The sequence below is a fragment of the Panthera onca genome, chromosome E1 (genome assembly GCF_046562875.1).
Source record: "Panthera onca isolate mPanOnc1 chromosome E1, mPanOnc1 haplotype 2, whole genome shotgun sequence".
NCBI lineage: Eukaryota > Metazoa > Chordata > Mammalia > Carnivora > Felidae > Panthera > Panthera onca.
In genome coordinates, this window is record NC_138352.1 from 51,336,946 (window position 1) to 51,352,537 (window position 15,592).

At 42.7% G+C, this 15,592-nt stretch overlaps 1 protein-coding gene across 2 annotated transcripts in view; it reads right to left on the bottom strand.

Moving 5' to 3' along the window:
• Nucleotides 1-2,667: 2,667 nt before the first annotated feature.
• UTP18 (UTP18 small subunit processome component) overlaps nt 2,668-15,592 on the bottom strand; it is a 42,605-nt gene continuing 29,680 nt past the window's right edge. Inside the window, exons 11-14 of one of the 2 annotated variants that reach the window (XM_060646440.2) lie at nt 10,269-10,443; nt 5,208-5,350; nt 3,594-3,632; nt 2,668-2,820 (exon numbers count right to left, since the gene is read on the bottom strand). In XM_060646440.2, coding sequence (XP_060502423.2) covers nt 3,608-3,632; nt 5,208-5,350; nt 10,269-10,443 — 343 coding nt within the window. In that variant the 3' untranslated portion in view covers nt 2,668-2,820; nt 3,594-3,607. The remainder of the gene's footprint in view (nt 2,821-3,593; nt 3,633-5,207; nt 5,351-10,268; nt 10,444-15,592) is intronic. The other variant, XM_060646441.2, reaches the window with a different exon arrangement.

Consider the following 15,592-nt stretch of genomic DNA (forward strand, 5'->3'; position numbering starts at 1 on the left):
GGATGTGTCAAGTTTGGTGTGGCAGGAGGCCGGGTCTCCAAACCAGTGGCCCTTTCGTAGAAAATCTTTGAGCACATACCCCCACGTAAGCCTATTTGTTTATAAATCATCTACATGATATGTAGCACAAATACTTTATGCACGGCACAGGAGTTCTATTCCTTCCGTCTAATGAGCTGTCTACTGTTAAAGAGTGTGCACACCCAGCCTTGAGGATCAGTGGTCACTGTGAGGATGACAGCTTTAGGGACTGGCATGTTCAACCTCTATGACCCTCGATTTATTTTCCTGTAAAAAGAAAGTATTACTTTCCTCACAAAGGAACCAGGAGAGTTTTGTGCGATTACATGTACATACAGACGTCGGTAAAAGTACAGGGCCAGGGGCTCAGAAATGCTGTTCCCACCCCACATTCTACCTTTCCCCCACACCTCTTGCCCCAGTCCCCATTTCCTCCTTAGAGTAACAGAACAGACCATGCTCGTGTCTCACGTGACTTTTCTTTGAGATGAGTTTGGAGATGCATGTCAACGGGATGCCAAGAAGGCCTAAGAGCTAGCTGACTGCAAGTGTGGGCAAGCACTTCCTTCCATGGGCATTTGCTTGCTTTCATCCTGCCCCCCCACCCCACCCCTTAGCTAAAGTCCAGAAATGCTGGTCACAAGCCCCGTAGCAGGTCACTTCATTCTGTGCAGACTTACGAAGGTCTCCAAGTCCTCACCGGAGACAACACACATGCCCGTAAGACTTCTCACCTGTAGTTGGTTCAAACAACAGGAAGAATTTCGATAGGCTAGTAATTCTTTACTTTCCTATTAGTGGGGATAGGGGAGAAATGAGCAGGCGCACCAGATTTCAACAAGTCATCACTGTGGGTAAACCTATGTCCCATGAGGCTCTGGATGGCAAACTATCACCTCACAGCCCACCACATCCCCTGCCCGGAACAGAGATAAGCCACATTCACACTATCACAGCAAGTGCCAATAAAGAACTGTGTAAGTGAGATCATGGCTGTGGCTCTCACCTCCTCGAGGAGTTAACTTGGCACTTGCTATGAGAAGCAATGAGAGCCTGACTCAAATCCCCAACTCCCATCGAGGGGAAATAAACATTAAAAGACAAGACACAGGTTTGGTAGCATTTCTGTCTGTAGAACAAATAGCACATTTGTCTCTCTTGGAGATTAGAACTGGGAGTTCTTTCCTCTGTCTCTAGCAGAGTATAAAAATGATGTAGAGATGTTAAGAAGTAGTTAAAATTTCAACTCCTACTTCCATCATTTTCTCTAGAATGGTAAATTCCTGAAAATCTTTACACTCTTAGGAACTGAAAATCGTATCCAAAATAAGCACATATAAGGCTCGGTATCCGTATCGGAGCTAAACAATGAGGTAGCTAAGAGAGATGGTAAACTGCTGTCAAGAGCCTTGTGTTTGATTACTCACGGCCCAATGCTGCCCTCTAGCACTTCAGGAGAGAATCAACCCTGACAAGCCAACCGGTTTCAGGACTGCACTCCAGCATTTTTACTATGGAAGCAGTTGCGGGGTGGGGGGGAGGGCAGGGCAGGGCCTCTACAATTACACAGCAACAGCCCATCTTAATAAAAGGCGTTTTCAGAAAGATGCCGGCATACGTGAACACAGTTATCTATCGAGCTGCTCTAGGTCATTGCCAGCAGACCTGGCGGGACCTTGAAGACACTGAAGATGCCCTTCACTGAGCTGTTGGCTGGACTAGAGTTAAGTGGGATCTATTAACTCTTTGGGCAGAGTCAGAGCCATTTTTCATCACTGGGAGAACTTCCTCCTCTAACCTGACTTTCCCAGGTGTCCGAAAGGAGGTGGGGTGAGGGCTCTCAGACCTACTTGATACTTCTCACAACGAATCCTCCTTAGATACATGGTCTAGTGTCTGCTTTCCCTAAGAAACGTAGGGACTGGTTTAAAGCAAGGTTATGCCACAACTGAATTATGCAACCAACTGTCGACCCTGGAACCTAAATTAAATGAAACATTTAAATTGACATGAGAGGGAGTGCCTGGGTGGCTCAGTTGGTTAAGGGTCCGACTCTTGATTTCGGCTCAGGTCACAATCTTGCAGTTTGTGGGATCATGCCCCACATCGGGCTCTGCGCTGACAGTGCAGAGCCTGCTCGAGATTCTCTCTCTCCCTCTCTCTGCCTCTCCCCCAAACACTCTCTTTCAAAATAAATAAATAAACCAAAAAATGTTTTTGAATAGACAGACAAAAAATACTTCCAGGGAATGGAGTGGCTAATCAGTAGGACACAAGTACCAGGCTTTTATGTGACCCTCTCCCGCAAATAACAATGACAACCACTTGAAGTACCAAGCCCAGGAAAATCTCATTTCCATCATCACCTTTCCAAGAAAACTTGCAAGTTCAAAATTAATCCCATGAGCCCTCACTGCTCTCATGTCAAGCCAACTGACCTCCATCGCTCATCAGAACCTCGCTTAGCATGGAGAGCTCTATGCTGGGAAAGGGGGAAATCTTAAGTAGGGTAAACTGTGAAATAGAGTATCTGTCTGTGTTATTTCTGGCTGCAGACAGGTGTTTCCAATCTCTGTGTGGTCTGAAAAGAAATGCATCCAAGTCAGTGTGCTTGTGTGTAGGTAGGAAGGGAAGAACAACTTACACTTGTTTTCAAACAAAAGTTGCTATGTGTTTATTAAGACGTTTCTGTTAACTTAAATAATACAGCTGGCTCAGTAAATCATTAGCCATATATTATCACACATTCAGAAAGTTTCTGGGAAGATCAAGACGGCTTCTCTTCTGGCTCAACTGGATCTGAGAAAAGAACAGAAGAAATTATACATTTGATTCATAGCTGCTGGTCATCAACAAACATGTGCTGGCTATACAGTTTGGGCAGGCAGGAAACCTAGACTGTTTTCCCCTCTTGGCTGTTTTGCTCAACAGTAAAGCGATACGCACTCCCAGTCTCCTCAACATGGAAGAATCTCAGAGAAGACCAACTTAGTCAATTGTGAGGAACAGGCCAACTGCAAAGCTCAACCTCAGAACTACTATATTTCCACATCAAAGATCAAGCCATGGAAAGGGAAGCACGTCTTACTGTTTGAAATACTAGGCAGCAAAATTAATGACCAGCCACTAACTAGCTCTGTGACAAGCTTCCACCAACTAGCCACAGGGCAGGCCACTTTTAATTTCTCAAGAAACACATACAAAATAAGAGGGTGTGAGCTCATGGAAGTTACAATTATATGTGAAGATCGTCATCTCTCACTATTACGTCTAGCCTTTGTGGATTAAATGTTCAGTAATAACAATTTTGATGACCACTACTGAACAGTATATTAGAGATCTGACCTCAGAAAGAGAGAACCAGACTGTTGTGATTTGGGATAAAAATTCCCAGGGAAGGTTCAGGTCCAACTGCGCTGCTCCTGATCTACTTCCATCCCGCTCCCCTATCTAAAGATACAGCAACCCTGGGGCAAGGAAACAAAGGTCAGCTCATGTGGTCCCCTCTGCCAACTGACAGCAACGAGTGTAACCTTAAAACCTGAAGAATCAATCAAAAAGGATTTTCTTACTTCATATAATCTCTTTAGAAGTCTGAGTAATGGTGCAACCTGAAAAAGTAAAAGACAAATCATCTAAACAAACAACTTTGTGATTACCCAGAGTATGGTCAATCAGATCACAGAATGGCACTTGAAGAAGCATTTTTGGGGGGTAAACAATGTATTCATAATCATTCTCACCAGGCAGCTAGGTTAAGACTCCTCAATGTGACATTCTGAAGGATCCTAAGGCTACTACCTCAGGTTTTACTAAAAGCATCAAGCTTGCTCCAAAGCATCGAATTGGGAGTCTTTGAAATACCTGACCAGCCACACCCAACACAAAGGTTGTCAGTCCCACACACTTGCTAGAAACAGTCTCCCCACTCAGCAATGCTCTGGATAAAATGTGAATGGCCTCCGGTGCTTAAACTTCAGAAAAGAAAATACAATTAGATAAACCAAAGTTTTAGGAGAGAATCTGTAAGTGCAGTAGGAATCTGCATTCTTGAAAACCCAAACTGAAACAATCACCCCAAAAACGACTGCAAGCGAGAATGATGGAATGTACCAACCATTCCAATGGTGGAATGATGGAATGTGTAACCATCTTCCTTTCTGAACAGAACTTGAGACCCCATTACTCTTTGCCATAACCTCTCTTCACAACTATCTCCTTAAAACTGATTTACATTTCTCTTCTTCAAACCAGATTCCAGGTCTGTGAAAGCAGGCCTTCCCTAAAGCATACAAACATAAACACAGGCTCCTACACACATTTGCCACCAACACAAGGGAGAAGGGACAGGGGGCTGTGATGGAAGCCACTAGCTTCCAGCTTGTCAGCAACCCCAGAAGAGCCACCTTGTCACCTGCATCTTCTAGCAACTGTGCAGTTAGATTTTATTTGTTCCCGCCTTATAACCAAGTGAGTTGAGTGCAGAAAAGAACCTGGACAGAATGTAACTTTTAGACATCTCTGTGGCTGACATTCTTATTTACAGCTCACAGCTACAGAGAAAGCAGCACCTTTTTCAAAAAAAAAAAAAAAATCACTTATATCAAGTGAAGTAGGTAGTGAATTAACAGATCAACAAAGGTCCATCTAGACATAAGGCACCAAGAAAGCCACAATATTATTAAAGTGGCTACACTGGGGGTGCCTGGGTGGCTCAATCGGTTAAGCAACTAACTTTTGATTTCAGCTCAGGTCGTGATCTCACGGCTGGGGAGTTTGAGTCTCATCAGGCTCTGTGCTGACAGCATGGAGTCTGCTTGGGATCCTCTGTGCCCGTCCCCTGCTTGTCCTCTCTCAAAATAAATAAATACGCTTAAAAAAAAAATTAAAAACTAAAGTGGCTACTCTTGACTACTCCCAAATAAATAAATAAAGTTATTTTTAATTAATAAATAAATCCTCAGGTGAACTTTTCTTCTAGTCACATTTTATGGTAGAGAAATGCATTTTGTTAGATAATGAAGAGGACAGTCAGGCTAAACACTCTACAATTAATAATTTATCATTGTAGTTGATTAAGACACTGCGTGTTAAGTGGAGAACTGGGAATGTAACAAGAGTATCTCTTCATACTTTCAAAAGAACGTTATGGGTATTTCTGACGTTTAAACATAAATAACACCCACCTATATATCAGGGCTTTGCCTTTTTCATTCCCCAAGGCAAAGTACCCACTTCTGGGAGAAAAATCCATGGTATGAACAAGAGAGACTGTCTTCTTTTTAATGACTGGGAAGTTTGAAAATACCGTACAGGAAGGAAGGTGCACCTGTAGGAAATAATATGAAGCTTTAAATCACAACAACTGCAAACTCTTCTTTCTTAAATTTTAGTCTTCATTCTACCTGTTTGCTGGAACAAAAAGTTCATTTTGATTGTAGTACACATGATGTACAACTCTCGTAATGGAGCAGAGTGTTCTGAAATTAAAATTTGGTTTTCAATGTGCTATTAACCTAGAGGGAAGGGAGGGAAGAGAAGAAAGCATTTCTTTGATGCTTCTAATGCACCATCTAGCATGGCGCCTGCCAGATTCCAATGTTTGCTGACTAAATAAATGAATACACTGAAGTAAAAAGTCAATAGCAGTACTCAATAATGTTCTAACTTAATGACCACAGTAAACAATACTCAAATTTGGTCACAGGGAACAGATACTTTAAATGTTACAAAGAGTCTGATTTTATGTAACTGAAGCCCAGCAAAGCCGTACAAATTCTTCCAGTATCATATAATCTATTTTCCATACTTTACTTTTCTGCTTTATGATATATTCTCTGCCTTTTCCAATCTCCCCTCACGGAAGACAAAATCATGGAAACCTGGTTTGTCAAGTGAAAACTGTGTTCTGATTTAAAGAGAGATGAAACGCTCACCACCAGGCCTAAACATGAGGAGGGGCACTGTCTCTTTCTCCAAGAGACTCCACTGTTGGGAAAATGAGCCAAGTCCAAGATCGATGCAACCAGTCCTCACTCGATTTGTGGGTAAATAAAACCCCAGCATGGAAGCAGTTACCCGAAGTACACTAGGATTTTAACAACTCTCACTTTCAAAGATTCTCCAGCTCTTCCAACAAATAGAGGACCTTAGTGTCCCAGTATGTGTGGAGAGCCCTCACTCAGCTATTTCCCTTTGGCAGTCTGTCATCCTCCACACTTTTAAATGAGGCTTTAAACCGTCCAAACAAGGTGATTTCGTAGACGAGCCCCAGGTAAAACCCAGTGATGTACACATCTGTCTGTGGAACAGGTTTCAGTGAGTCACTTATTAGGCCCTATTCCTTCTGGTATACACCTATTGACCATTTTGTCAAGAAAGTAAAGCTTACTGCGGATCTCCAAGCAATTTCAAATATTCTCAACTTTCCCAGGAACCAGGTTCTGCCTGCACAGCACGGCATCAATGCACAGGCATTAGTACTAATGAGAAGTGGTCTTGACCCATTAAAGCTAAGAAGCTGGCAGACTTGATCCGAACTTGTAAACTTCTTAAACACCACTCTTTACATAGGTTCCTTGAAAAATATATTTAAAAAGAACAACAACAACTTAAAGCAGACTAGTTATTTTAGGAGAGGAGCCACAATATGAACATTGCAAAATCTTTTTACTCTTAGTTTGGAAATGTGGAAATTACATGCATTTTTGATAAGCGGTCTGGCTTCTCAATTGCATTTTGCTTAGGCCACTGTAAGTCTGCATCCTCTAGGCACGCACCAACTTTGAACAGGTGATCCAAGGCATCACAGGAGCAAATCAGGAAGTAACTACTTCCTACGAGCGCCAAGAACAGAACTGTCCTATACCTAACTTTGGTCTCCATCCTATGTGTCACCTGGTACTTTTAAACCGTGCTCCAGACACTTGCTCATTAACTTTGCTGGCAGGACTTTGAAGTCTTTTGTGACTCTTCCAAAATAAAATACACCAGAACCAACCTTTCTACTTCAATGACTTTTTTTTAAATATAATTCATTGTCAAATTGGCTTACATACAACAGCCAGCGCTCATCCCAACAAGTGCCCTCCTCAGTGCCCATCACCCGCTTTCTGCTCTCCCCCCATCCCCATCAACCCTCAGTTTGTTCTCTGTATTTAAGAGTCTCTTATGGTTTGCCTCCCTCCCTCTGTTTGTAACTATTTTTTCCCCTTCCCTTCCCCCATGATCTTCTGTTAAGTTTCTCAAGATCCACATATGAGTGAAAACACAGGATATCTGTTTTTCTCTGACTGACTTATTTCACTCAGCAGAATACCCTCCAGTTCCATCCACATTGCTGCAAATGGCATGATTTCATTCCTTCTCATTGCCAGGTAGTATTCCATTGTATTTGAATGACTTCTTAAAGATAATTATATTAAATCATGCTTTTTATTTTCTAACCTAAATTGGAAAAAACAGTCTCCTAATTTGGATTCAATGTAACTTCATACTTAAGTCAACTCGTTATTACAAACAGGGAGCTCACTGTGGGGCAAAAATTGGGGCACAAGACACATATCAATTTTTTAAAGCTCATTTCCACCAGACGGGAGCTGTTTATTTTTGTAGCTAAATAAAGAGAAGAGAGTGCCAGAAATACTATGGTAAACACACACTCTTAATAAAGTTTAAGATGTAAACGGTGTCGCCTTAGATGCGGTGCCCTCAGGCAACAAAAAGCCTACACAACCGTATACAGTGGCCATGACTTCACACAAGAGGACCGTGTGTTTTTCCAATGGAGGACAAACACCAACCTATCAACAATGTATTTTTATATTTTATCTCCTGTATTGACTTGATTCTGAGGAGCAAAACCACGTTTACAACAGTCTCCTAAGAGACTCACATGTATGTATCTGTGAGGTCCCCCAGTAGACTCTCTCACTGCATTAGCACTTTCTTCTCAGACCAATGGCTCCCACCCACATGCTTAGACGTCAGCTGTGTTCTAACCTCTCTTTACGGCCCTTGTATCCAAAACTATAGGTGAACTGTTAATGAAGAAAAAGCCCATAAAAACCCAACCTCTTTACCTCAGAAAGTTCCCTTTACCTCCAACACCATTTCTGTCATCACATTTAAGGGCCCCAGTAACAAAATTCAACAAGTGAAAAGCTCAGTCATCCTTAATTTAATGGATAACCAGTTCCACAACTTTCTACTACATCAAAGATTGTAGATGCAATAACAATTTAACTTCTGTGTCTCTTACTGGTGCAATGGCTTAGATTTATATTCACTGCTTTGTGCTGGGATAACAGAACTGTTTGGATCATTATAAGAGACTGCATTTAATGATACTAACGCTGTTTCACCGAGGCATTCTGAAGCTGCTATGCCTGGCTACTTTCCATTAGATATTATGGTTGACTACCATTTAAAAAATGGGATTTGGCTGTTACTAATGAATTCCTTGTGTGATTTTGCCACAGTAAAGAACCATAAATGTTGCCATGATCACTGAAGCAAACTAGGCAGAACTAACTACTAGGCGTCTTGCAGAATATATTATGTCAACAGGAGATAGATCCCATGGTTTTCTAAAAACAATTTACTACCATTAAAATGATAAAAGGTTAATGTGTGCTAGACCACCACTCCCATTAGAGGAGTGGGGATTTTAAAGCTGACTTGAATTAGAACCTTCTCATTTATCAAACAATTCATTCGACACAGAGGCAATAAAACACAGTGCTGTATTTTTTCACTCTTTTCCAACAGAATTCTTTCTTCCTTCCAAGAAAATCTTATGCAGAATGCCAATATACAGCACAGATCAGAGCAGAGCTGCTCTATGTGATACAGGCAGAGCTTGGCCTCCTCCTTGCCCCACTTGCCATCTCAAGTTCTGCACACATTCTAGGGGTCAGAGGATTTCAGATGGAAAACCACAAAAGTTCTACGAAGAACGGAGAATCCAGAAGCACAGTTCTGCCCTTTACTAGCTGCTGACTTTGGGGGAGTTAATCCTCTGAGGACTGTTATTTGGCTCAACATTTTTTTGAGAAGTCTTTATAAACCTTTGGAAACTATACGCTATTACACTTGGTCGAAGCTTTGCTAAGTCAACAAGGTAAAAATAATAGTTTCTGCAAAGTGCTTATAACGCGATAGCATACACGTAACAACACAAGCCAGTGCTGCCATTCAAAGCTCTGTGCCATCTGTCTACCTGGGGCCTAGAGCAAATAACTGTGAAATGAATAAAGAAACTGGTTCTGCCTGAAGAGTAGGAAACTTCACAGAGACGCGATGACATTTAAAATGGGCTCTGAGGTGGGGCAGAAAAGAGTTAACACAGACCCGAGGCTGCTATCCTCAGGAAGGCATGCTCGCACGGACGGCTCTTAGATCATGTCTGGGAACTTGACTGGTAAACAGTTTCCCTACACTGATGCGACATTTTCCCTAAGTGATAAGGATGGCTCACCAGGCCTCAAGCATTTGTATAATGCGGTTTCTGCTCAACACCTGTCTTTCCTTCCGGGAGCCTAGAATCTGGGTACATGCTAGGCAGAGTGTAGCTACGTGATCAACCAGCAATAAAAACCTTGGGCACGAAGTCCCTAATGAGGGACTTCCCGGAAGAAAACACCAAACACATGTGGACACAACTTGTCGGAGGAATTAAACGTGTCGTGTGTGACTCCACTAAGAGAGGACTCTTGGAAGTCTGTGCCTGGCTTCCTCCAGACTGCCCCATGCACCCTTCCCTTGGCTGGTTTCGCTGTGTATCCTTTCCCCGTAATAACTCTTCACTGTGAATAAGACCATATACGGAGTTCTGGGAGTCCTAGTAAATCACCAAACCTGGAGAAGGTCCTGGGGACTCCTGGCACAGAGGCATATTCACAAGTAGTACTGAGCCCTTTAAACTGCAATCTTTTTACATAATTTATTTTCAAGCTCAGTTTATTTTCAAAATCTAAGAAAATCACGCTTTAAAAAGCAGAGATAAGGAAAGAAAACTGTAGAAACATGAAGAATTTGCCTCAAATACGTTCCTTAGTACAAATTTGGTGGCTACTGTGCATCATTTCTACAACCACACCCAAAAGCCACAATACTAGTAATGTCTACATCAAAAGAAGCTACTCTTTTTAAAATAACCCAACATGCCCCTTTCCTCCCATCCTTCCATGCCTTCAACTTACATTTTAAGATTATCAATAATGTTTTTAAAGGTAAAGACATATTACCAATCTGACTGCTTCTTTCATTTCTTCTGAAGCAACTGCCAAGATTTCTGTAGTAGGATTGAAGGTCAGAGAAGTAACGCCTGTAACCAAGTTCATTATAGCTTTTATCGGCTTTGGGTTTGTTTCTTGGAGACAAGAATCTTGATTGTATATGTTTACCACTCCACAATTAGAACTGCAAAGAGAAAAGGGAATACGACAGATTAAAAAACAAGCAGAAGGGCTTTCACAACCTAAATCAATACAGATTGAACCGCACAAACTGGTTTTTGCAGGAATCGTATGGTCCTGTGTTACAAAGGGACCAGGGCTGAAGAGTACCTCCCAGGCAAAAACTAGACCCATTCTACCGGTTCTACTGCAGCCTTCCTAAACTCTTGTTAAGTCTGACAGCTTTTCAACTACGAGCTAGAAAACCCAAGAAAGCACAGACTCTCCATTATTCATTCCTTCAATAAATACTCACTGAATGTCACCTTTAGGCCAGGCACCAGAATTAAGTGCAGAGGTGAACAAGAGAGACTAAGCCTGCCACTCCCACAGTGTGTATGGCCAACCTAACATGCGGAAGTGTGCCTGAGAGCTGTCCTTCCCCTATTTAGAGCGCCTTTCTTTTTCCTTCTATCATATTTGTGGGAACCGTCAAAACGGCCGAGTAGCAGCTGTAACAGCAGGTCTCTTCGTTCTACTCCCCTGGGAATATGTGCACTCTGAGTTTACAGAAATATTTACCGGCAACAAATTACACCCAATACTCATAAAAAGTAAATCCTGACGGGGTGCCTGGGTGGCTCAGTCGGTTGAGCGTCCGACTTCGGCTCAGGTCATGGTCTTGCAGTTTGTGAATTTGAGCCTCGTGTCGGGCTCTGTGCTAACAAACAGCTCAGAGCCTGGAGCCTGCTTCAGATTCTGTATCTCTCTCTCTCTCTCCCCTTCCCCTGCTCATGCTCTGCCTCTGTCTCTCAAAAATAAATAAATGTTAAAACAAAAAAATTTATAAAAAAAGTAAATCCTGACAACCTTACCATTAACAGAATCATTTCACAGACAAGAACTTTTTTTTTTAAGATTTTTTAAAAAAGTTTATTTATTTGCTTTGAGAGAGCAAGCGTGAGAGAGAACAAGAGCCGGGCAGGGGCAGAGAGAGGGGGAGAGAGAATCCCAAGCATGCTCCGTACTGTCAGCGCAGAGCCTGACTCAGGGCTCAAACTCACAAACTGTAACATCATGACCTGAGCCGAAATCAAGAGCTGGACACTTGACCAACTGAGCCACCGAGGCACTCCGAGACAAGAACTTTCAGGAAAAGTTTTGACCTCAGTGTTCAGACTACCTCCTGCTATGGGCACCACTTATAAGGAACAAGGATAAAGGACTTGCAATACATAGATACTTAATTCAAACTTTATCAGCAAATGCAACACAAACTCGAAAGATGAATTAAGTCACAAGAGTGACACATTAAGTCACAAGAGTAACACACACGCATTCCACGAAGTGTGTTCTCATTCCTACCAGACGTGTACCGACTGCCTACACTGAACCAGATACGATGCATGAACAAGACCAATTCAGTTCACACATGTTCTGTAGCCTGAAACGACAGCCAACCACACAAACAGAATGGTAGTGCTTTCGAGTCTTCAAATTCCTTACATACACATTTTCTCACTTGATCCTAAGAACGCTTTCGGTAGAGCTAACCGTGTGTAGTCCATGCTAACCACTCAAGAGACACCACATACATCCTTGATTTAATTTTGTTATGGACTGAATATTTGTGCCCCACCAAAATTCCTATGATGAAACCTTATTTTATTAGGAGGTGGGGCCTGAGGGAGGCGATTAGGGCATGTCGGTGAAGCCCTCGTGAATGGGATCAGAGCCCTCCTAAAAGAGACCCCAGAGGCTCTCTCCCTCTTTCCATGCGAGGACACAACAAGAAGTCGACAATCTGCAACCTGGGACAGGGTCTTCACCAGAAGCCAGTGACAGTGGTACCCTGACCTTAGACTCCCCATCCCCAGGAATAGAAGAAATAAATTTCTGCTAACCTAGTCTATGGGGGTCTTTACAATGGCAACCCAAACTAAGACAAATTTCCTCTTCTCCTTATTTGTATTTTTGGCTGGGATCAAAATGTCTATTCACTGTACTTATTTTACACCAAATCTCTTATTTGCTGAAAACTAATTTACAGCTAAATCCACCTTAATTAAGGACAAAAAGTTATAATCCATACGGCTCTCTTCTAAATATCAACTTTAGATCAAATCTTACCGTCATGAACATCAGAGGCTCCTTATACAATGCCTATTCATTCTTATTTGACTATTGCTTAAATTGATGGAACAAAAGTGGCACATGTTAACCATTCTGATGTATGGAAACTTACTTATAGTGGTATTTCTGCTCAAAGACCATAACTAATTCTAATATGCCACTGAGAGTGGGTGGTATTTACTGAATGAGAACTGTGTGTCCAACAGTATGCAATACAGGAATACAGAATATCAAAAGGAATTTATCCCAGAAAAAAATATACGTGCATAAAATAGCCAGAAATACAAGAGGATATAACACAGCACACTAAGCTCTATATGTGACCCAGAACCTCGAAGAAAGGAAAAATCAGCATGAGGTGAAGCTGCAGCCAAATGAAGTTTTGTGGAAGACAAAGGACTTAGGCTGGGGAAGGCAGACATGAAGTGAAAAAACAAAACAGAACAGAACAGAACAAGGTATCACAGATAAGGAGGAGAACAGGAACAAACAGAGAAATAAGCATGCTTACTAGCTTACCCCCGAACTCGTAACTAAAGAAACAGACCTGATAATTATCCTTCCACCCACAACCATAGCTGACTGGCAAGTCACACACAACCAGAGCAGAAGCAAGTTCCTGAATCAGGGACAGTAAACCCATTAGCAGATCAGCAACCACAGAGTCCTGGCCCACAAAAATCTCCACAAACAGGAATGGTGGCAATTAGCCAGATCAATGTTTGTCTTATGAATTAGGACTGGGACGGTGATGGTGGTAGTGGTAGTTGGTGTCAAAGCTAAAAGACACAGGGGCGCCTGGGTGGCTTGGTCGGTTAAGCTTCCGACTTCAGCTCAGGTCATGATCTCACGGTCTGTGAGTTCGAGCCCCGCGTCGGGCTCTGTGCTGACAGCTCAGAGCCTGGAGCCTGTTTCAGATTCTGTGTTTCCCTCTCTCTCTGCTCCTCCCCCGTTCATGCTCTGTCTCTCTCTGTCTCAAAAATAAAATAAAACGTTAAAAAAAAATTAAAAAAAAAAAAAAAAAAAAAAGCTAAAAGACACAGGCGCCTGGGTGGCTCAGTCGGTTAAGCGTCTGACTTCGGCTCAGGTCATGGTCTCAAGGTTCATGAGTTCGAGCCCCACGTCAGGTTCTCTGCCGTCAGCACAGAGCCCGCTTCGGATCCTCTGTCTGTCTGTCTGTCTCTCTCTCTCTCTCTCTCTCTGCTTCTCCCCTGCTCTCTCTCTCTTAAAGCTAAATAAACATTAAAGAAAAAAAAAAGACACATAGAAAGGGCACACGGGGGCCACAAATAAATATTATGAGCAAGAAGATATCGTAAGGTAGAACAGTAGTTATCAACCAGGAACAGTTCTGCCCCTGGGGGGACACTTGGCAATGTCTGGAGACAGTTTAATGGTCACAACTAGGGGGACACCTTAGCCAAGGATGTCCTACAGAACTTAAAGCAAACAGGTTGAATACAGAACTCAAATGCTCTCCTCTGTTGAATTCTCTAAGACTGAACTCTACCGAGTTTAGTCTCATTCTCAGTTACCCTTCTCCACGGACTCTTACCCCAAGGTTCTCTTTGCCACCTGCCTCTAATGTCTCACTCACCTTATTTATGGCCACGGGCCACCCATCTCCTATCACATCCAAATCAGCATCTTTACGCCACACCACACTTCTACCTGCCTGTAGACATGAATGCACCTCTCCCGACACCACTCCTCCTCCTCCTCATACAATGACAAGTCTACTCTTCTGGCCACTCAGGCCTGCAGCCTGAGAGTGTCACTGCTTCTCTCCCACCCCAATTTTCTAAGCAGCTATGACATACATCACAAACATCACTTCCTGTCTCTCCCATATTCCCGCTCCCACTGTCCCCAGTGATGGCCCCACCCAGGTTATGTCAATGACTTCAAGGCTCCCTGTATCTCTGCTGCCCCCCTAAAGGCTGTCATGGGAATTATCTACTTCAAACCCTAAAATTCAGATGTGACCACAATTCTCCTCTATGGAAAAACCCTTGGTGGTTGCTCTTTCCACTCAATATAATGTCCACACTCTTCGACACAGGGTAAAAGTTGTCCCCTTCCTGCTTTCCTTTGTGGCCTAAGCCCTCAGGAGTCATCCATCTGCACTCCACTCAGAATCCAAACCGGAACTTTCTCACCTCCACACCCTTCCTTTCTACTTCCTGCCGTGCCTTTCTCTGAACCCTACCTGGCCCTCAAGTGCTTAGCTGGAGTGCCAATACCTACAATGACACCTCTCCTGATGGCCCTTACAACAGCCCTCACCATTCCTTACAGTCTTTTATTTTTTGAGAAACAGAGAGAGAGAGAGAGAGAGAAAGCACAAGTGAATAAGGGGCAGAGAGAGAGAGAGAGAGAGAGAGAGAGAGAGAGAGAGAGAAGCAGGGCTTGAGCTCACCCAATGTGGGACTCAAACTCATGAACCATGAGATCATGACCTGAGCCAAAGTCCGATGCTTAACAACTAAGCCTACCAAGCACCCGTATTCCTTACACTCTTAAGAAATACCATCTCAACTGCAGACCTCTTGATGACTCATGATGTACATGGATACATGTGTCCCCACCATGGGACCACTAACTACCTCACAATCCCTAGCTAAATGGTAAATGTTTTTATAAATGAGAAAACCAAGGCAGAAACACATCATCGAATAAAACAGGTTTTCCTCACATTGTAAAACATCTATGGCTTGAAGATTCTCTAGATGAAGTAAAATGAAACCCACTTCATATGTTCAATGGGAATGTTAAAATAAGAGAACTATTAACTCCAGGCCCTAAAACCTAATGAATTTCGTATTTTTGTGGAGTCCTGAATTATCCAGTATTTTTTAAATATAAAATCCAAATATCTGGGGAGTGGCAGCGTGGAAAGAACACTGAACTGGGAACCAGACAAGCTGCGTTCCAGATCCAGCTCTGCCAATAATCAGTTTAATGAGTAACAACCAATAAACAAAACTAAAATTCCCAACTCTTAGGCCTCAGTTTCCTTACTGCTCAAATGACTAGATTGG